We start from the raw sequence: 22,108 nt of genomic DNA, 5'->3' as shown, positions 1-22,108 counted from the left end.
CCCTGCCTGTTTCATTACAATATGTTGTGACTCACAAAAAAACTAAACGTGTGGTGTATCTTGTGCACCAGCTTAATGATAGCTAACATTCGCTATCTGACTGATTAGCTAGCTAATTGTTACGTTAGTTCCTTGATCAATGACAAACCGGGGGGAGTGTTAACTTCAGCCCAGAAATACAATGGTAGAGCAGCGTAGCGATCAAAATAACGTCATTCGTCACTATGGGCGTCGGAACTTTGCTTAGAACGGATCCTGTGCAAATCAGGAAGAAGCCATGATTATTGGGTCGCTACACCGGTTCAGAAATGACACACACACACATTACACACACACATTACACACACACACATTACACACACACACACATTACACACACATGAGAGAGAGAGAGAGTTCTGTCCGGTTTTTAGAACGGCTGCCATGTCAGCGTCTTTATTCTCTACATTTTGGAGATGTAACACGAGAGCGCCTCCAACAAGTCCCTCTGTGAAATGACCCGCTGTAAACAAGCAAAACAGAGAGGGGGGGATTGACATGCGTTTCCACGTCTGTACCGTGTCGTGGTGTCAACAAATTGCATATCTGCTTTCACTGGACATATTCATTAGGTATTGAAAACTAGCAGAAATAAAGAGCACAACACAGAAGCGTCAATTATCACTTAGCAACGGCTTCGGAGGAGAAAGTGGAGCTCTCAGGAAAGTTTAGAAAGAAACCACATTGGCCCAAATCTAGATATGACTGGTTAAGAGTAAGTAATTAAACGGACTAATATTTGCATTTTATATGCATTAGTTAAAAATGTCCGCTTTCGGAATGTGGAACTTGACTATAGAAAATCATTCTATTGTTATGTCGGATATCAAAGACCAGAGGCATGGAAAGAATGTCACCACGCCCGGTTTGCAGACAGCAGAAAAACGTTTCCAACCCCGAACAATTATGCGCAGGTGTGTCTGTAAACTGTAAAAAGACGTTTGACATGGGTGAATTATTTTGTCGTCAGTGAAATCCGACAAAAATGGCTATTGATGCTTTTCTTTTGGCGTGTATAGCCTCTGTTGATCGAATAACCAGGTGTCGCAACGTTAAAGCTTTAATTAAGCTGTCATCAACCTATGATTTACACATTAGCACTGCGTTAAGAGGTTATATGCAAACAGGTGCGGTCATCGTTGCTATCGTTTCCAATGCCTCAGATTTAAAAATGCCATTGCCCTCAGGAAAAGTTCAAGTGAATTAAAATAGGAGATCTTAACAGTATCAGTAGCATTGTCAAAACATGGTTAAGGCGAGGTTTTTTCCCCCTTTAGTCGCTCACGTTTGTAAAAAACGAAATCAAAATGGTTTGCAAATGCCTCAAAGACAATCCCTCATTCAACAGGGGGTAGCCATGGAGGACTGTGCTCTAGGACACAAATCCAGGTTTTTCCAATACCTTTTCAATCCACTCAAAATGAAAAAAAGGTATCGACTGACATTTGATTGCCTAGTTTCGATTGCACGCTATCCACCCACACAGTCATTGTTTCCTATCCATCTCATCTGGGTGTGGAATGTATTCTCAACCTTTGCAAATAATCTAACCTTTAAGTTAAAAAGGTCATAATGACAATCGTGCATATTTCATAGAAACACAATGAACAGAAAATGAATCAGCAGAATGAACGGTAATAGTACCTGTTCCAGTGATGATGGTGACAAAGTTCTCCACTCCTTTGCCGTGGCCAAACTTCTTCTCTGCCAGGGCGGCACAGTTGCCGTCGTTGTCGACCCAGACGGGCAGGTGGAGGGCGTCAGAGATGGGGGTGCGGATGTCGATGGAGCTCCACTCCTGGATCAGCTTGGTGGAGTGGAGGATCACACCCTCCTGTGGGTTCACCCTGCCCCCAGTCGACACACCTGAGGGGGGTGGCGGAGAGCAAATCAGATCCTGTCAAACTAGGGGTCTTTTCCTACTAGCTACTAACAAGTTCTTCATTGAGGAAAAATGTACTTACTACTGTGATATGTGGTCGTCTCACCTAGCAACCTTAAGATGAATGCACTAACTAAGTCACTCTGGATAAGATCGTCTGCGAAATTACTAAAAATGATTATATAGTGAGAAAAATAGGGTCTACGCAGACTTTGAAGCGTATTTATTGTAGCGGAGCACAACAAACTGGGGCAAGAGATTGGGACGTTTAAGCATTTAAAACATTGAATAAAGTCAAGTTATTTGACACAAGTACAGTGAAATGGTTCAATTGCAAGCCCCGCCCAACATTTGGTATAGTCAATGTGCTTGACACATTCGCATTAGAAAAAAGGTTGCCATATTCAAGTGCAATTCAAAGCATAAAAAGGGACATTTCATGAAGGAGAGAAAGACACATACCCACTCCCAGAATCCGGCAGTTGAGATGAACAGCGTCAAAGACGGCCTCCGCACACATCTTCAGTATCAGCTCGATCCTAGCCTCGTAGGTTTTGGGGTTCCCCTGAGAGTACTTCTTCACTATCTTACCCTACAATTAAAAAATACGTATATAAAAATAAATAAAAAAATCAGACCAACACACTAATATTTAAAATAAAATGTTCCTTAAAATGACATTTCATTCTGTTGCCCATAATAAATAATAAAGTATATGCCAAAAGAATAAAGTATATGCTATTTAGGAGACGATTTTATCCGAAGCGAGTTAGTGATCCTATCGGTGGCCCCAGCAGAGCTCTAACCCACAACCCATACAAGTGTCTTGCTCTACCAACACGTTTTAAATTGTTACCCACAAAGATATTTCATGCAGATCAATCCACTTGTTCAACACAATCAACCCATAAGTACAGTTGGTACATTATTTGACAAGGAAGGCCACACAAGGAAAGGAAAACACAATGTGTTGGTTGACAAGTCAGTGCTTGTCTGACCCTGATATAGATATAAAGAAATCTCTGACGTCTCAGAAGAATGTTATACCTCACAGCCACTTTCACCTGAGCGGCAGATGCTCATGGTGTTACTCACGTAAAATCAAAATTCGGCTAATCAAGATAAAAACGTGTTAAAAGACGACAGACGACTTCCGTTAGGCTAAAGAATGATCGGATGACATTCTAATCTAACCGTTAGTCATGAAGTTGGAGAATAGAAGATATGACTTCTCACGGTTGACATTTGTGTTCAACTCCCAACTTACTCACTGACGAAAAGCAGTTTTAGACAATACAAATGCCCGCGGCAAATAATAACAAATGACAGTTCTATAGCGCTTTACACAATCTGATAGTGCTTCAAAAGAAAAAAAGAAAACAAGCAATACATCACGAGTAGCCTGGCTATAGTTAGGTCAACCAATAGAGGCCAAGTCTTTGTGCGCATGCATCCTCCAAAGATGGAGAGGGACAGTTCATGGCTTGATCAGGCTAGAAATGGTACAGGCCTGGGGCTTCTTCCATGAGAAGTGCAACGTTACAAAAAATATGGCAGAATTGGCTTAATTCTCGGTCGTGTTGAAAGACCATCTTGGTATGGTAAATAGTTCCATCAATCATTTCTTTAGTACACTTCTAGAGACCTTTGGTGGTTATGGGCATTCTACACTACCAATCACCATTACAAACCTGAACTAGTTGGGTGTAGAGGGATGATGAACCCACATGGACGGTTAGACAGAAATCAGAGAAGCACACGGCAGTGAGAGAATAGATGGATAGTGTAATGTACTGTATGTTTATTATGCTGATGTATGACCAGGAAGAGGATTTATGCTTTTAACCAATCCCGACTAATAATGGTAAGATGAATAATAAATCTAACACTCAGTGTACCCCCCCCCCACCACTACCACGTACCCGCATGCTGACGATGGCCACGCGGAGGTTGGTCCCCCCCAGGTCGATGGCTAGGGCGCCCTGAGTCTCCAGGATGTGGTCGATGTCCTGGGAGATGTCCCACTCCCTGATGGGGGGGAAGCAGAAGGTCTTTTGCAGCGGCTCATCAAGGTCGATGGCCTGCAGGAACTTCATGATGCGAGGCACCGCATTCCCGTCGCCGTAGATCTTTGAGCTGGGGGGGGCGGGGGGGTCACACGGGATGAAGAAGAGGGGAATTTTAGTGAGATTTCAGTTCAATGTGAAAAATGGAAATTGTAAGGGTTACTATAAAAAAATCCAAATACACACTACCATTCCAAAGTTTGGGGTCACTTAGAAATGTCTTTTGTTTTTTGAAAGAAAAGCACATCTTTTGTCCATTAAAATAACATCAAATTGATCAGAAATAGAGTGTAGACATTGTTAATGTTGTAAATTACTATTGTAGCTGGAAACGGCAGATTTTTTTATGGAATATCTACATGGGCATACAGAGGCCCATTATCAGCAACCATCACTCCTGTTTTCAAATGGCACGTTGTGTTAGCTAATCAAAGTTTATCATTCTAAAAGGCTAATTGATCATTAGAAAATGCTTTTGCAATTATGTTAGCACAGCCGAAAACTGTTGTTCTGATTAAAGCAACAAAACTGGCCTCCTTTAGACTAGTTGAGTATCTGGAGCATCAGCATTTGTGGGTTTGATTACAGGCTCAAAATGGCCAGAAACAAAGAACTTTCTTCTGAAACTCGTCAGTCTATTCTTGTTCTGAGAAATGAAGGCTATTCCATGTGAGAAATTGCCTAGAAACTGAAGATCTCGCACAACGCTGTGTACTACTCCCTTCACTGAACAACGCAATCTGATTCTAATAAGGGATCTAATATGGCTTATCAAGTCACTGGTGCGGTGCGAAGTGTGCGCTTCGGCGCAGTTTTGCTTTTTACAACTTTCTCATCATTACCAGAGTGTATCGGTCTGACAGTGTTTAATAGGGAATGATGTTACAAAACAGTTTTTTGGGGGGGGGACACTATGCTTACGAATGGGTTTAGGAATACTGACACGTTCCAGTTGAGAGACAAGTGCACTCTGATCGTCTCAATTATCATTTTGGCCAGGTAAGTGTCAGACCTGAGTGATTGACACTATCAAACACATCAGCAAGTGGCCACTCCAGGGTTATTTCAGGATAACATTGGCGACAAGTTTGAGGTGCTGAGTAATGGGCAGGTCGGTCTCAGTCTGGATGCTCTGGCTGCTGTGATTGGATGGAGTGTGCGCAGCTGACAGAGGACAATCAGCACTGTCTTTTATTTTCTGTTAGTGGGCACTGGGCACGATCGTAATCCATCCCCAACTCACCAGTATGTCGTGACAAACTCAGTTTTGGACTTTGACCAAAATGATCTTATTTACAGTTTGTAGTCAATATTGACACTAGAATGAATGTTTCTGACTCGTATCGATGCCACACGGGCCGTTTAAAACCAAATAAGTTGGTTCTAAGTGGCGGTTCACCTTTAAGTTCAGTTCAGAGTGATTCAGAGTTTCTGTAACACACACTTTCCAGTGTTCCGTTTGTGACACTCAAGGTGCAGGTTGATGGTCTTGATGGACTTGATAGTGAATGTTCTGGATTATTCTCCTATCTGTTGATAGTGGTTGACGCCAGACAGGATGTACAAGGACACACTGATTATTCACTGTTGCATTGTACTGATGACATCCTGTGAACACTGTGATTCTGTATCAGCTGACAGTCGCTGCCTTTTTGTTTTGTCTTCCTACAAGCCTCTCTGGTGTTGGTGTTTACAGAACATGTGGTGCTGTCTGATTAGGATAGAAAGGCCCCGTCTCCAAGAGGTCAGTTAGACATTTTCTCTGCTTCTGGGCTGGATGGTGTCTCCCTGTTGCAACTTGTAATAACGATAATGCTAACCAGGGGTATCTCTTCCCGAACTGCAGCTCCAGGGCATGGTAGATCTTATTCTGAGTGTCTGCGTCTCGAACATGGAGGACGTTTTCACCTGGAAATAAAAAATACAGCTCAACATCCTATAAGCATTCATAATGGGACGACTTGAAGAATGACAACAAAGCAATCACCAAAACACTCATACTGTTTTGGCAAATTACAATGAAGAACTATACCAGGAAATATACAATGAAAAGTAACACTGGTAACCACAAGTAGGCCAAAATGGCACACATTTAGTCCAAAATGGCACACCATTTCTCCATTTAGTGCACTACTTTTGACCAGGGCCCATATTCGAGCACTATATAGGGAATGGGGTGCCATTTTGGACTAAATGGACATTAGTAGACCCCCCTACCCTGCCATTTTGGACTAAATGAACATTAGTATACCCCCCTACCAGTCTCTCTCCCAGTCTGCCTGGACCCCAGGTTGATGACGGGGGTCCCGAATGCCCCGGCCTCTCTGACGCCACAGCTGCTGTTGCCGATCATGGCCCCAGCGTGACACACCAGCTGGATGAACTGCTCGAAGGGCACGTGCTTCACCGCCCGGAAGTTAGGGTGCTGCTCCACGCCCTTCTTCCTCATCACACGCACCATCTCCTTACTTCCTGTTGGGGGTCGTCACGGAGACGGGACAGGGGTTGCCAGGAGTTACACGACGGAACGGAGAAGACTGTGGGATGTCTAATTTAACCGACCCCTACACAGTCTACACTTGGACGTTCAACTGAATCAACTGCAGCCATTTCTTGTTTTGCCGTAGTGTTTCGTTGGATTTTAAGTACTGTAAACTTGATTTCTGATCCTTTCTGAGGGACATTCTACGCCCTTCAAACCAGTCCTATCCCTAACCATGAAACAGACTGAAGGATTCAGCCCTAGACACTAAATTCCCTTAGGCATTTACTGTACATTCTGTTGGCATTAGATGAGACACTTGCTGTAGCGTGTACGATGAAACCCAAAACATGTCATGCTTGTTCCTAGTCAATTACAGAGGAGGGAACATGTATTAGATCTAAGAGGGATCAAAGACATGCAGCTGAACTAGAAAAGCAGATCCCTTCAACAGAGCAGCCTTCTCACACTATTGACCAAGGGAGGGTTGACACTGTAGCTCCAGCTCCATGATGTGCGTGTGGGGTTGCGCAATATGACGGCGCCAAGAGGAGCGAAATGAGGAAAGGGCGACAAAAAATAGAGAATCCCCCACTGACCTGCGTCTATGTTGGGGAAGAGGACGAGCGTTCGCTTGTTGAAGGAGATGAGGGCGTCCAACATCAGCTCGTAGATCTTGACGGAGTTCTTGATGTCAGTGGTGACCGGGTGCTGCAGGGCCACGATGTAGTCGTGCTCCTTCACATTGTCTCCTGTGGATGTCATTTAGAACATTCTCAGCATTCTAGTACTTTCTGAACTGGGGGAAGTCAACAGGATACCGCTGCCACTGCTCTTTCTGCCCTGAAGGGACTAGCTAAAAGCCCCAGAAATCTATGACCTGATTTAACAATATTCTTATGATAACACGTTTCCCACATCTTTCCACACCGAAGGTACTAGCTACTGTACCATATCACTATACTATATAGTGGTATATGTACTATACCACTGTTCTAAAGTTGGTAATAAAAGGCTGGCCCTTTCAACCTGATTGGCCTGCAGCCCTGTCAATCACCCTTTATTGAAGCCTCCCCTCATTCCAACCAATCAGGTCGCTTGGATGCACTCCAGGGCACCGCCTACTCACACACCACGGTAGGGTGCGTTACCTGCATCTCGAGAAGACAAGTTGTTGGGATGCTGACAGACTTTTCACATGCTGTTTCTGAAGTGTGGTGCGTTCATTGACAAGTGCGTGTTGGAAATGAATAGTGGGTTCATGTTGGGTGTAATACCAGCCAGGGTTAGATATAATTATATGACAAAGACACTGCGACTTTGTCACCTTGGTGATGTAAAGGCAGGACATCAAACCTAAAACAAAAACGCCATCGCTGTCCTCAGTCCAGGTAACTGTAGCTGACTAGGCCATCAAGGTCAGTACAAAATGCCGACCAAGAGATCAAATAGGAGTTCAAAACTGGTGCTGTGCAGAAACTGTAGCCGTCTTAGTTTGGGTGCTTGACACTGACAGCAGAGGTTGTAATCCCCTGCCTGACCAGGAAAAACACTGGGCCCTGGAACCTGGCTATTAGTCTGGTATTCTGCATTGAACTGCATTCCCCCACTGAAAAAGTTTGAACGACACTGATTTAGGGTGTAAGGATAGTTACTCCAATACGTACCGAGCCAGTTCCTGATGATGTCCATGTAGTCGTCACGGTGATGGGCGGCCAGCAGCTTGTCGTAGGAGGGGCAGCCCGCCAACAGGATGCGAGTGTGGTCCTCACACATGGCGATGAGGTGCTGTTCGGCGGTGCGGGTGCAGCAGGCGTGGTAGTGGGCCAGCTTGGAGATGGCGTGACGGATCGAGTCGTCGATGGTGCCGCTCACCTTGGGATGGCAAAGGAGGAAGGAGCAGACATCAGGATAAAAAAAGTCTGTATTGTCTCTGTGGCGGTTCGTTGAGTGTTTGAAGCACTGCCATTGCCCTTAGGGAACAAATAGTTATTTTTATTGAACCAAGACCATCATTATCTCTGTTATGTTGCCTTCTTTGGTTTCCAGGACTTCTGTGTATTTTTGGTAACCTCGTTATTTTTTATGGTAATAAGCAGGTATTAACTCAGTAATTACATAGTTAGATGGCAATTACATGGTAAATAGTAACTAAAATACACCAAATTACATTTAAAAAACATCCTATATCAAATACCAGGTGGAGGGAGCAACAAATATTTTTATCTAGTTATATTCGGCTCCCAACACTACTTCCGGAAAAAAACTTCAGATATATGACATCACTTCCTCCATCCCCTCACCTCTCCTCCCTCCAGGTGCAGGATGCGAATGTTCATCAGAGCGGCAGCAGTTGCCAGGGCGAGGGCGTCAAAGCGGTCGCCGTGGACGACCAGAACGTCGGGACGGAGACGGTGGAGGACATCTGGCAGCTTGACCAGCGCCAGACCCACTGACTCCACCATGGCGGCCTCGTCCTCCCCACGCACGATGGTGTGCAGCTTGGAGCCGATGTCAAAGTCATCCTGCTCGATCATCCGGAACGTGTTGCTAAAGGAGGACAGGTGGTCAAACCAATCATTTAATGAATGAATGAATACATCCTATTAGACGATTTATAAATACATAAGTTGATTCAACTAAGTGAAATGAACAATAAACAAAATATCGTCACGGATAAAAACACAAACTCAGACTTATTCCCAGTGTGGTCCTCATTAAGGACAGGAGTTTTTCCTGGTCAGGTCAAGCAACCCGGAAAATGACATGATTACGCAAATAAACAATGACTGTCATTGTAAAAACATTGGCAAATAGTTGTGATTTCAGTGGATCAGGAAAAACTAGTTCCAGCACACCCACATTCAGCTCAAACTCACCCATAATCGTCAATGAGATGGGAACCCAGGACCACCACTTCCAGCTCAAACTCATCCGGGTTGGCCTTGATGCCAAACATGATGGGTGCCAGCTTGGAGTAGTCTGCCCGGTTACACGTTGCCACGCACACCCGCAGCTTCCTCATGGCTTTGCTCTCCTCCATCTTGTCAGGCTTCTCTCTCGTCCTCTGCATTCTCAGATAGTACAGTTCCTGGTGAGCAGAGAGAGATGATGGTGTTTAGAGTTGAGACGCTGGAATGTCAGTCAAAGGAAGCTGGGATGAAAAAAGTGAGGTTTATAGGAGTGGCCTGTGGCCCGATGCTCCTCATCATGTTCTGTGAAGGGAGCATTGTACGAGATCTTCAGTTTCTTGGCAATTTGTCACATGGAATAGCCTTTATTTCTCAGAACATGAATAGACTGACGAGTTTCAGAAGAAAGTGATTTGTTTCTGGCCATTTTGAGCCTGTAATCGAACCCACCAATGCTGATGCTCCAAATACTCAACTAGTCTAAAGAAGGCCAGTTTTATTACTTCTTTAATCAGTACAACAGTTTTCGGCTGTGCTAACATATTTACAAAAGCGTTTTCTAATGATCAATTAGCCTATTAAAATGATAAACTTGGATTAGCGAACACAACATGCAATTGGAACACAGGAGTGATGGTTGTTGATAATGGGCCTCTGTACGCCCATGTAGATATTCCATTAATATTCCAGCTACAATAGTAATTTACAACATTAACAATGTCTACACAATTTATCAATTTGATGTTCTTTTAAAAATGGACCAAAAATGTGCTTTTCTTTCAAAAACAAAGGACATTTCTAAGTGACCCCAAACTTTTGAACGGTAGTGTGTGTGTGTGTATATATATATATATATTTTTAACAACCTAATAGCTATCCCACCTCGCACAGCAACACTGCCTGATGGGGGACTGTGAGCACTCTAAGATTTGTTTTTAGAAGCAAATGGGCACAGGCATAAAAAGTTGGTCTAATTTACTTGAAAGTCTAAAGTGAGACTTTCTTGGCTATTTACACACGTGATACTCCAGTGGCCCTGTTACCAAAGTAACCCGAAAGGGGCGTCTAAACATTGTCTGATATTTCTTAAACTACTCAAGGTCACAGAATATTAAATAGAGCAATATACCACATTACTACTTACTAGTAAGACATTTCTTGTTTTAGAAACATTAAGTATGAACATCCATTTTTATTGTGTTTGTGTAATTATGGCAACACCCCCCCAAAATTGTTTTTTTATCTACCTGCCACCGTGGCTGGTATACCAAAAGTAAGTCTTAGTCATTATCCCCTTCATTTGAGGAAAACAGGCCTATCTTTGCGAGAGGGAGGGAATCTGATTTCATTGGTCCTCAACTTCTGGCTCAGACACTTCATTTCAGGATAAATGGAGTTAGCCTGCCCCGTTTGTTCTGAACGATTCATTGCCATAGAAATGTACCTGGCTAAAAAAGGTGAGACGTTCGTGTCACCGGTTATCCCGAGTTGACCTCCGAGTTGACCTCTGAGTTGACCAAAGCTTCCTCGCCAACTCCTCAAACCAGATTCATAGTATAGGGCTATGGTCTGCTGTGTCAACTAACTATGCCTGGTGATCCGCTCTTGTTCAACCAACAAGGCTACTTCTATCAACAACTCTGATCGAGACTAATACTATCTAGAGGGGAATGTCACGAAGCAGGATCAATAAGTTAGCCAGCTAACTTACTTCAAATGTTCCGAAATAACTTTAAATTATTTCGGAATATATGCTACAAATTGGTATGGACTGATACGATTGTTATCCAAGTTAACAGGATCACCAAGTTAGCCAGCTTTTGTAGAATGCCCCTCTGATCCGACTACAACAACTCTGATCTGGGGCTATTCTCACAAAGAGTCTCGGAGTAGGAGTCCTGATCTCGGATCAGAACCCCCCCCTGTACAGTCATTATAATCTAAAAAAAGGAAAAACTGATCCTAGATCAGCATTCCTACTAACTGCGACACTTTATGAATATGGGCCCTGAGCTATGCTCATCTAATATACACTACAACAGTAACACCTCGTATCGTATCTCCACGCAGGACAATACTCACATGGGTTCTCCTATTATGTAGGCACTGTTGCATGAAAACACACACACACAAAATAACTAAACCACAAAACTAATTAATAAACAAATACTAGCCTTGGCCTCATGGACAGACACCGGTTCTGATATGGAAGGGCAAGTCTGACAATTATCTCCACAATCATTGGATGGCTACCTACGACAACCAATCACAGCTATGATGTTGAAGGCGCACAGTGAAGGGATCGGAAAAGTAATAGGTCAAGAGTTCAGTGCCTCCGCTGCCATTGAATGTGATAAAGGGTTAGAGAGAGGCGGGGGTCATAGTGATTTGCAAAAGCAATAGACGTATAGCAAATCGACCACAATGATTTGTCGTTATCAACCAGTGGTGGAAAAAGTACCCAATTGTCATGCTTGATTAAAAGTAAAAGATACGTTCATAGAAAATTACTCTAGTAAATGTCACCCAGTAAAATTCTACTTGAGTAAAAGTCTAAAAGTCCTTGGTTAAAAAATATACTTCAGGATCAAAAGTAAAAGTATAAATAACTTCAAATTCCTTATATTAAGTGTGTGTGTTGGACCCTTTTCCTGTCCTGCTAAGCATTCAAAATGTCTGATGGTCTGATGAAACCAAGATGGAAATCTTTGGCCTGGATGCCAAGCGTCACGTCTGGAGGAAACCTGGCACCATCCCTACGGTGAAGAATGGTGGTGGCAGCATCATGCTGTGGGGATGTTTATCAGAGGCAGGGACTGAGCGACTAGTCAGGATCGAGGGAAAGGGTTATTGCGTGTAGATTGATGAGGAAAATAAACATTTTAATCAATTGTCGAATAAGGCTGTAACGTAACAAATGTGGGGAAAAAAGTCAAGGGGTCTGAATACTTTCCAAAGGCACTGTATATAAACATGCTTCTGTGTGTTTTGTTTGTAAGCTCAAAAATGGACAAGGATGTCCAACGGGCCTTTGACAAAACAAAACACTTCCTCATAGAATATGGGGTCATCCTGCAGGTGGTTCCTGAAACTAATTCAATCTGTGTGTGAATCCATTAAGTCTTAAGTTAAGGAGAGTCTCCTCCCAAGGTCTAGAGAGAAGGCCCTGCTGTACACTCTAGCCGCTAACAAGCTACTTGTATCTGTGGTCTCTCGTGTCAACACTGATGTAAATGGTTAAAGTTGGTCACCTGGAAGCTTAGCCAGATATGGTCTAGTGGTTTATTGAAACTCTACACTCAAACTGTTGTGATTTGTTTTAATTTGATTACTTATTTTTTTAAAAGGCACATGACACAAAACCAAGTATAAAAAAAAGATAACTTACAAAGAAGTAAAGCTTTGAGAAAATGTACTTTTCTCCCGGGTGCTCCGTCATGGCTGCCTGCTTTGGCACCAGACGTGTCTCTGCTCGTCTCGGTCAATAAAACATCTCATACTCTGTAAGCCATCCTGATCTCTCTTCATCATCAATTACCTAGAGTCCTTCGACAGCCTTAGCCAATTTGTTTCATTCTACTATTACAGAATGTTTCTGCAGTGAACATATTATGACTGTACTTCGGTGGTATAAATATCAATGAAGAAAAGTGTTGATATAGCCTACTCTAGGCTACGCTGTAAGATCGATCAAAGTCTAAAATCAAATTCAACAGAACCAAAAATATATATTTTTAAACGAGTCAGAACTGATACCACGTCAAGATAGATCATGGGATAATATTTACACAGTATATTGGCTAACCCCTGATAAGATCAACGTCAACAAAACAAAGTGATTGTGGACTTCAGGAAACAGCAGAGGGAACACCCCACTATCCACATCGACGGGACAGCAGTGGAGAAGGAGGAAAGTTAAGTTCCTCGGCGTACACATCACGGACAAACTGAAATTGTCCATCCGCACAGACAGCGTGGTGAAGAAGGCACCACAGCGCCTCTTCAACTTCAGGAGGCTGAAGAAATATGGCTTGGCCCCTAAGACCCTCACAAACTTCTACAGATGCACAATTAAGAGCATCCTGTCGGGCTGCACCACCGCCTGGTACGGCAACTGCACCACCGCCTGGTACGGCAACTGCACCGTCCATAACCGCCGGGATCTCCAGAGGGTGGTGCGGTCTGCACAACGCATCACCAAGGTCAACCTACCTGTTCCTCCAGGACACCTACAGCACCCAATGTCACAGGAAGGCCAAAAAGACCAAGGACAACAACCACCCGAGCCACTGCCTGTTCACCCCACTACCATCCAGGAGACGAGGTCAGTACAGGTGCATCAAAGCTGGGACCGAGAGACTGAAAAACAGCTTTTATCTCAAGGCCACCAGACTGTTAAAACAGCCATCACTAACACAGTGAGGCTGCTGCCTACATAGACTTGAAATCATTGGCCACTTTAATAAATGGATCACTAGTCACTTTAATAATGTTTACATATCGTGCATTACTCATCCCATATGTATATACTGTATTTTACACCATCTATTGCATCTTGCTTATGCCGCTCGGTCAATGCCCATCCATATATTTATATGTGCATATTCTTATTCCATCCCTTCAATAGAACTGAGACTGGAGAACAGTGAGATGTCTTCCACCAAGCTGTGAAGTAATAATTGACTCGCTGTACCAACGCCCAGGCAAACAGACTCCTAAAAACAAGTGCAGTCAAAAGAACACAACTGTAAAGGTTATGGTGCACTACTAACTACAGCCTAATATTGACAGAAGCATCAACAAGTAACCCAAGCCTGGGGCGCTCCTGGAGGTGGTTTAAAAATGGGACTGTGCCAGACGTTGTCCATAAGTAATCCCCTTTTGAGGTTTCAACTTCGGAGCAGATGATCGGCGGTGATAAGAAGTTATTCAACGCAAACGCAGACGTTTAAGTTTGGTTTCCCAGACCCAGATTAAAAGACTTCTCCACTGAAATGTTTTTTAATCTAGGAGAGGCTAAATCAAGGCTGCTCACCACAGCATAGTTGACACCCAGTTAAAAAAAATTAAATAAAAAACAAACCTGATGTAGTACAGAGCAAGACAGGCCTACATTCAGGCACCGTCACAGCATCCAAACGACCACAAATACTGAAAGACGCCTAAGTTGACCGGTTCCCTGGGATATCGAGGCATAGCCCGTGAACCGCTCTAACTTTCATAAAAAGATATGGCTAGTGCCCCAAATGCTGTGACATTCTTAACATAAAGGAGTCAAAAGCGCTGATGACCATCAGTTGGCCTCATCAATGTATTAACCTACAACCGAACATTGTATGCATGTCATCTTGGAAACAAACCCCTTTTATTCAATGACATGTGGAGTGATGAAAGACACGGTGCCTCAATTGAACATGTCACATTCACATAGCCTCACAGTCATAAGGCTACGCTAGCAACCAGAAGAGAAACCTTCGCATTTTTCAATGAACTGGCCAACTAACCACACAGTACAGTTTGAGCACAGCCATACAAAGAGGCACAAAAAAAATCCCATTCAACTGCAACGTGAAATTAAATCTTTATCCTTTGGTTTGTTGAACAATGAGAAGAGAAACATTGGGCAGTCCATGCATTCATCACAAGAATCCAACCAACCCATCCATCCTTTCTCTGCATCTCTCTCCCTGACACACACACACACACACACACACAGCCTGCATACTACGCCAGATGTCTCACTGAAAAGCTAACATGCTAGCCAGGCATTTTTCCTCCCCACACTGGTTTGGTTCTTAGGGTGCGTTTACATAGTGTAAAGATCAGAATTGGGCTGCCTAATTGGTATTTTGACCAAAAAGATCAGCTCTGAAAATGATCGGATGTGAAAAAAAGCTGATGTGATTGGTAAAAAGAAAAAATTATCTGAATTTGTCTGCCTGTCTAAACATAGCCTTCGAGCCAGATTCCACCCTCCCTCTGACACACACTGCCCTTGTTTCCAATGAAGTGTCACAAGACCGGGGCTGCTTCCTATTCTGAGCGATAAGGGGAGCAGCAGCATGCGAGGAGGAAAAAAGGAGGATAAAAGCCACCTTGACTCACATGAGGGTTTCTGCCTATAGGCCTTGGACGCATGGTCAGTCCACTCTGCGATCCACTCCTCTCCCTCTCTCTTTCAGAGCTCCCCCTCTCTCTATCCTTCTCTCCTCCTTTCTTTGGTCTCTTTGCTTCCCTTCGGATCATTTGAAAGTCTCACTGCAAAAGGCTAGCTGGTCTTCCTCCTAGCCGACAAAGCAGCAGCAGCCTGCCGAGAGAGAGTAAAGAGGGGAGGAGGGGGAGGGGCCTTCCCTCATCTGACTCAAGAGAGCCCTGATTGGCTGCTGGGCGAGAGGAAACAATTGAAGCTTCCTGCATCGAAGCCTCTTACAGCCAGGGCCCAATATATTACAGACTGACTATGATCTCAACAACCCAGATAAATCAATGCTTATTAAGAAATGTGAGGCCAATAACCATATATTGATAATGAAGCTAAGTCTTTTTTTTCTCCCTAATGTTGCAAACCCAGCTTTCTGTTGTCACCCAGAGTCACACCCTGTTGTCACCCCCAAGCTAAAGGCTCGTCACACAATATTTTAAAACAGCAGGTTTTTAAAGGACAAGAGAGCTCAGTCATGTTCTTTGTTGGTCGCAGAAAATCAAGTATCATGATTTGTGGTATTGCAATACTGGTACCGTGACAACCATAGGTCTGGGAATCAATTACCATCATTGCCCCCTTCCTAATCATTAAATATGTCAGTATCAACACATCAGCAGTGAATTATAGACCAAAGGGTTTCTTGAAAACACTCCAAGAGCCCCTCTCTTTAACCTTAGATGCACTCTCAAACCAAATGTAAAAAAAATGACACAGAATAAAACATTTCTAGAACATTTCTTCCTACTTGAAGCTTTTCATTGTGATGGAGTCAAACCCGTTTTTTCTTTCGTCTGGAGTCATTTTGTCTGCCTTCCCAGTTCGTTGGAGTGGCAGTCACAATAGTTGTAGTAGATATCACTTGATCAGCCACCCTTTAAAAGATGGTAGACCTAGCTTAGCTCTGAGCAATATGGACAAATCTATGGGGTGATTCACAATAAGCTTTGTTGTACAATTAAAAGGTCAAATACACTGCATTTCATATAGTCAGATAATCTAATGAATTCAGGGTTATACCTAGCCTAAATATAAGCCTTCCACGACCATAAGATCCACTAATAATTTAATCAATATAGTTTTACTGTTTTTTTGCAATAATCACTGATCTGGCTTTCAAGTGCGTCTATGAAAATGTCATTTTCGTTACAAATTTAACCCGAACCCCGCATAACGCGCATTCACTATATCTAACTTCTTGTAGCAGGCATTATAGAAAATTAACACAAATCTCAAACAATCTCGCAAGCACAAGCCCACGTTCTAGTGAGTAGCCAGATAATCTTTATATTTTAAGTCTAGCCAACGTGGATCTATTTGCTAGCTAACAACGAGGTAGAACAGTTGGAATGTTATGAACACACCCTTCTCTCCAACTGTTTGAACAGCATGCTAGCTAGCCTGTCTACTTTGTTCAGATGTTGAATTCAAGTGGACTACCTTGAGATAACAAGTTTCCAATTCCTTATATAATTGTGTTTCATGCTTATTGCACATTTATAAAACTGATTAGACAGCTAGTATAACAGTCTTTGGCTAAAATGCTTCTGGCGAACCGCAATGGCCCGGTGCCACAAACTGAACATTAATTTTCCAGAATAAATGTTCATTAATACTTCCGTTTTAGTAGTGTCTGCCCTGCACCCCAATTTGAGTAGTTAAGACATACACGGGGTATCGTTAGAAAGGCTAACTAACTTCTTTCTGTGTTACAGTAAAATAATGTTTCAATTTGTTTCGGTGTCCATGTGACAGATTCCGTTGGATTAAACCTCAGATGCAAATAGCGAGTTGAAATCTCGTTTGAGAGGAATGAGTGATATGGTTGAGGGGCTTGGTGTTTGTGAATGTAAATGGAACGGTTCACAGCCTACAGTCACTGCACTCAGCACAGAAGGTGCAAAGGAACCAACAACAACAAAAACACGAGAACAGGCGGACATACATGCTCATAAAAACAACTTGATTCTGATAATCATTTGGAATATTGCGCAAAAACAAATTAATTCGACATCCCTAGCCTAGTTACAACGAAAGGAATAATTAAGTCATGTTGTAGATATTATTGCCCTGTCTACATACCACCTAGATGAGACGAATGCGAGGTGGGTGGAGGACTGAACATATTATATGCTAGACACGGAATTCACAGGGACCTCACAATACGATATTATCGTAACGACCCTGGGTTTATAAGCGCGGATGTCGACTCTGCCGCTTGAACATGCTTTTGCGGCACAGTCGATAGCGCGCTGGAGGGTTCGAGACCTGCTCCCTGCCTGTTTCATTACATTATCGTGACACTTATGTGACGATACCATATGCATTGCTATTCTCAGGATTTCATATGCGTTTTATTTGATACTGAGATTTTATTGCGATTTCATGTTCCAAACCCCAGATAACGCGCGTACCTTTGGCCGACGTATGTATATCTATGTAGTTTGGAGAAGATATCAATGAGACATCAGAACAGAATGTCGACGTATAAAACGATGTAGGCATTCTAAATACATCAAAGTCTTGCCGTTTATACAGCGTTTGCTAATTGGCATCTTCCCAATGTATCCTGTATACATCGTGCCTACGTTGGGCAGACATACGTGTGCTATCTGGGAACATATTGCGCACTACGTCTGCTTTCAGAGAGACAGATAACATTTGTTTTGATCAGTCATGAAAATAAAGTAAAAAACATGCTGGCTCACTATTTAAAAAGATGGGAGAACAAGCTATAGGATGAATACTGGAGTTTTGTCACAGGCACAGCCGACTATCGCTGGCTAATTATTATTGCTGTAGATACGCCTAGGCCCTAAACACTTAGTGGGTGTGAACTGACATCTGCCAAAGCCAGGAATTTTCCCCATCATGGAACATGAAGTTGGAACGTAGCCTGCGCCTCTACACATGCACGTACACACACGCCTAATTTTCTCTTGCAAAAAAAAAAAAAAAGCGTCTTCTGTGCTGAATAAAGTTTCCACTGTTGTTCAACCCGGAACGCTGACGCATAGGCCAAATAAGTAACACAGACCCGGCCTAGTAATGAAAAACGTACAAGAATTTGATGATGACATTCTCCATACCAGACGCATGAAGCAATCATGAAGGTTTCTCACATTTCAGTTGAACAACTGACTAGGTATCCCCCTTTCCATACCTATTCTCCCCCAGCCCCCAATAAAACAGTAGGCCAAATAGAAGGGCCAAAGTATCACCTCACTGTTCAGGCTTCCCCTCTAAAAAACAGTGCAGAAGAAAGAGCGCAAACAAAACTAAAAGAAGGTACCACCAACCTAGCCTGGACTCCACTCTTTTAAGCCACAGTCCACTTCGAGTGAGATAGCTGGTCATTGTACCACGTGGTCTGTCGCCCCAGGCTAGTAGTACTAACAAATATGTTTACTAGCCTAGTTCCAAGAACAGCATAGGCCTAATTCCAGTCAGTCACAGATAATTAGCCTAATAATTATAAGGTGACACATAGTTATTAATAGTTGTAAGGTGAGATACTAAGCAAAAAATTTTTTATTGAACCTTTAACTAGGCAACGTCAGTTATGAACAAATTCTTATTTACAATGAAGGCCTAGAAAAAGTGGGTTTAACTGCCTTGTTCAGGGGCAGAACGGCAAGAGTTTTACCTTGTCAGCACGGGGTTTTCGTTTAATGGCCCAACGCTCTAACCACTAGGCTAGACAGATACTTGGTAATAACAGTTGGCTTCCAGGCATGACATAGAACTTAATTCAGCATGGGCTATTGACACACTGGGTGTGGATTGATACAACCAAATGGATCCAGCCAACAAGAAACATGTCAGCTTGAGCACAGTGTGAAATGTGGTCAAAAAATGATACATCTAGGCCTATCCTGTGTCAGAAACAATCCACGAAATAGGCTACAATCGCAAAGGGAATGACTAGGTTAGTTGTAGCTAGCACCAGAATGATTATGGATCCTTTTCTTACACAACGTCATGATACTTGAGAAATAGGCTAGCTTTCACCTCATGTTGCGACAGAACCCGTTAGGACTAACTCTAGTACTCCTATCCAATGTTCCTTCCATGCCAATATCGAAGTTGAAATAACTACTCCCTTGCACTGGCACTTCCAAAACGTCACTTGACTAATAAGCGTAGCTCAGGGCTGAATCAGGTTCCACAACTGGGGTTGGAGTAAAAACCTACAGGATGATGCCAGGAACAGGGTTGGCATCAGTGCTTAATTTGGGCCGGATTCTGCCGGAACCTCTGTTTTGGACTGCCGCTTTCCGGGAAACTATTTGCCAGAAACAGTTACTTCTCGCACAATCATTTTCACTTTGCAGTTAAAGAATTTGAAAAAAAAAAAAAAAAAAAAAAAAGAGTTCAATCAGGTTGACTGCCCTCCTACTTAAGCCACAACAAATAAACTAAAATCTGTGAACAAACATGTTTTCACAACTAAACATATTTCACCGTTGACAGCCCCTTTTCTCTGCACACTCAAGAAAGGAATGAAGGAGAGCGAGAGGTGATGGAAATGGTGAAATATTGTGTAGCTAAAAAAAGTAATGTTAGCCTATTAACTATAGAAATATAAAATATTCCCCATTACTATCGAAAATCAAATATAAATGCACTATATATTGTAGGCTAACTATTCTGTGAGCTGCCCTACATAATCAATGTTTGAAACGTAGTGTAAGAACCAGTCCATATAGTATGCATAATAACTGTCCACACTCAAAGCCGATTTCATTTTGCAGTTGACGAATTACAGTGTATTCAGTCAGACCCCTTGACTTTTTCCACATTTTGTTACGTTACACCCTTATTCTAAACTGGATTAAATGAAAAATGTCCTCAATCTACACACATTACCCCATAATGACAAAGTGACATGTTGACATTTTTGCAAATGTATTAAAAAAAAGTATTTACATAACTATTCAGACCCTTTCTATGAGACTTGAAATTGAGCTCAGGTGTGGCCAAATTGAGCAATTGGGGTAGAAGGGCCTTGGTCAGGGAGGTGACCAAGAACCATATGGTCACTGAAAGAGCTCCTCTGTGGAGAATGGAGATGGAACCTTCCAGAAGGACAACCATCTCTGCAGTACTCCACCAATCAGGTATTCTGGTAGAGTGGCCAGACGGAAGCCACTCCTCAGTAAAAGGCACATGACAGCCCGCTTTGGAGTTTGCCAAAAGGCACTAAAGAACTCTCAGACCATGAGAAACAAGATTATCTGGTCTGATGAAAGCAAGACTGAACTCGTTGGCCTGAATGCCAAGCGTCACGTCTGGAGGAAACCTGGCACCATCCCTACGGTGTAGCAATGTGGTGGCAGCATCATGCCATAGGGAAGGTTTTTAGTGGCATGGACTGGGAGATTAGTCAGGACCGAGGGAAAGATGAACGCAACAAAGTACAGAGAAATCCTTGATGAAAACCTGCTCCAGAGCGCTCAGGTGCTCAGACTGGGGTGAAGGTTCACCTTCCAACAGGACAACGACCCTAAGCACACTGCCAAGACAACGCAGGAGCGGCTTCTGAAAGTCCTTGAGTGGCCCAGCCAGACCCCAGACACTTGAACCCGATCAAACATCTCTGGAGAGACCTGGAAATAGCTGTGCAGTGATGCTCTCCAACCAACCTGACAGAGCTTGAGAGGATCTGCAGAGAAGAATGGGAAAAACTCCCCAAATACAGGTGTGCCAAGCTTGTAGTGTCCTATCTAAGGCAGCTTGAGTCTGTTATTGCTGCCAAAGGTGCTTCAACAAAGTACTGAATACTTATGTAAATGTCATTTTATAGATTTGCAAAACATTATTATTATTTTTTTTAAAAGGGGCGAATGAGCTAATATTGTGGAAAGAATATTGGTTCCATCAATGTAATTGTCTGCATCATTTCTAATCCCCCATATATTTTTGGGTAAATACACATGCATACATATACACATATATACATACACATACCTATATAGACATACAGTGGGGGGAAAAAGTATTTAGTCAGCAACCAATTGTGCAAGTTCTCCCACTTAAAAAGATGAGAGGCCTGTAATTTTCATCGTAATTTTCATCACTTCAACTATGACAGGCAAAATGAGAAAAAAAATCCAGAAAAATCACATTGTAGGATTTTTTATGAATTTATTTGCAAATTATGGTGGAAAATAAGTATTTGGTCAATAACAAAAGTTTATCTCAATACTTTGTTATATACCCTTTGTTGGCAATGACAGAGGTCAAACGTTTTCTGTAAGTCTTCACAAGGTTTTCACACACCGTTGCTGGTATATTGGCCCATTCCTCCATGCAGATCTCCTCTAGAGCAGTGATGTTTTGGGGCTGTTGCTGGGCAACACGGACTTTCAACTCCCTCCAAAGATTTTCTATGGGGTTGAGATCTGGAGACTGGCTAGGCCACTCCAGGACCTTGAAATGCTTCTTACGAAGCCACTCCTTCGTTGCCCGGGCGGTGTGTTTGGGATCATTGTCATGCTGAAAGACCCAGCCACGTTTCATCTT

At 42.9% G+C, this 22,108-nt stretch overlaps 1 protein-coding gene across 2 annotated transcripts in view; it reads right to left on the bottom strand.

The window, feature by feature from the left end:
* Nucleotides 1–22,108, bottom strand: part of LOC110498664 (bifunctional UDP-N-acetylglucosamine 2-epimerase/N-acetylmannosamine kinase) — a 44,035-nt gene that overhangs the window by 5,571 nt on the left and 16,356 nt on the right. The window contains exons 1-10 of one of the 2 annotated variants that reach the window (XM_036954348.2): nt 15,487–16,532; nt 9,349–9,560; nt 8,773–9,019; nt 8,137–8,344; nt 7,069–7,221; nt 6,247–6,459; nt 5,808–5,895; nt 3,844–4,057; nt 2,384–2,513; nt 1,684–1,905 (exon numbers count right to left, since the gene is read on the bottom strand). In XM_036954348.2, the coding sequence (XP_036810243.2) occupies nt 1,684–1,905; nt 2,384–2,513; nt 3,844–4,057; nt 5,808–5,895; nt 6,247–6,459; nt 7,069–7,221; nt 8,137–8,344; nt 8,773–9,019; nt 9,349–9,560; nt 15,487–15,627 (1,828 nt within the window). In that variant the 5' untranslated portion in view covers nt 15,628–16,532. Of the gene's footprint in view, nt 1–1,683; nt 1,906–2,383; nt 2,514–3,843; nt 4,058–5,807; nt 5,896–6,246; nt 6,460–7,068; nt 7,222–8,136; nt 8,345–8,772; nt 9,020–9,348; nt 9,561–15,486; nt 16,533–22,108 lie in introns of those variants that run through there. The other variant, XM_036954350.2, reaches the window with a different exon arrangement.

The sequence above is a fragment of the Oncorhynchus mykiss genome, chromosome 19, assembly GCF_057628025.1.
Source record: "Oncorhynchus mykiss isolate SJ-2025 chromosome 19, ASM5762802v1, whole genome shotgun sequence".
Lineage (NCBI taxonomy): Eukaryota > Metazoa > Chordata > Actinopteri > Salmoniformes > Salmonidae > Oncorhynchus > Oncorhynchus mykiss.
The sequence above is the reverse complement of the archived record's forward strand: the minus strand, read 5'-3'. Positions and strand labels throughout refer to the sequence as shown.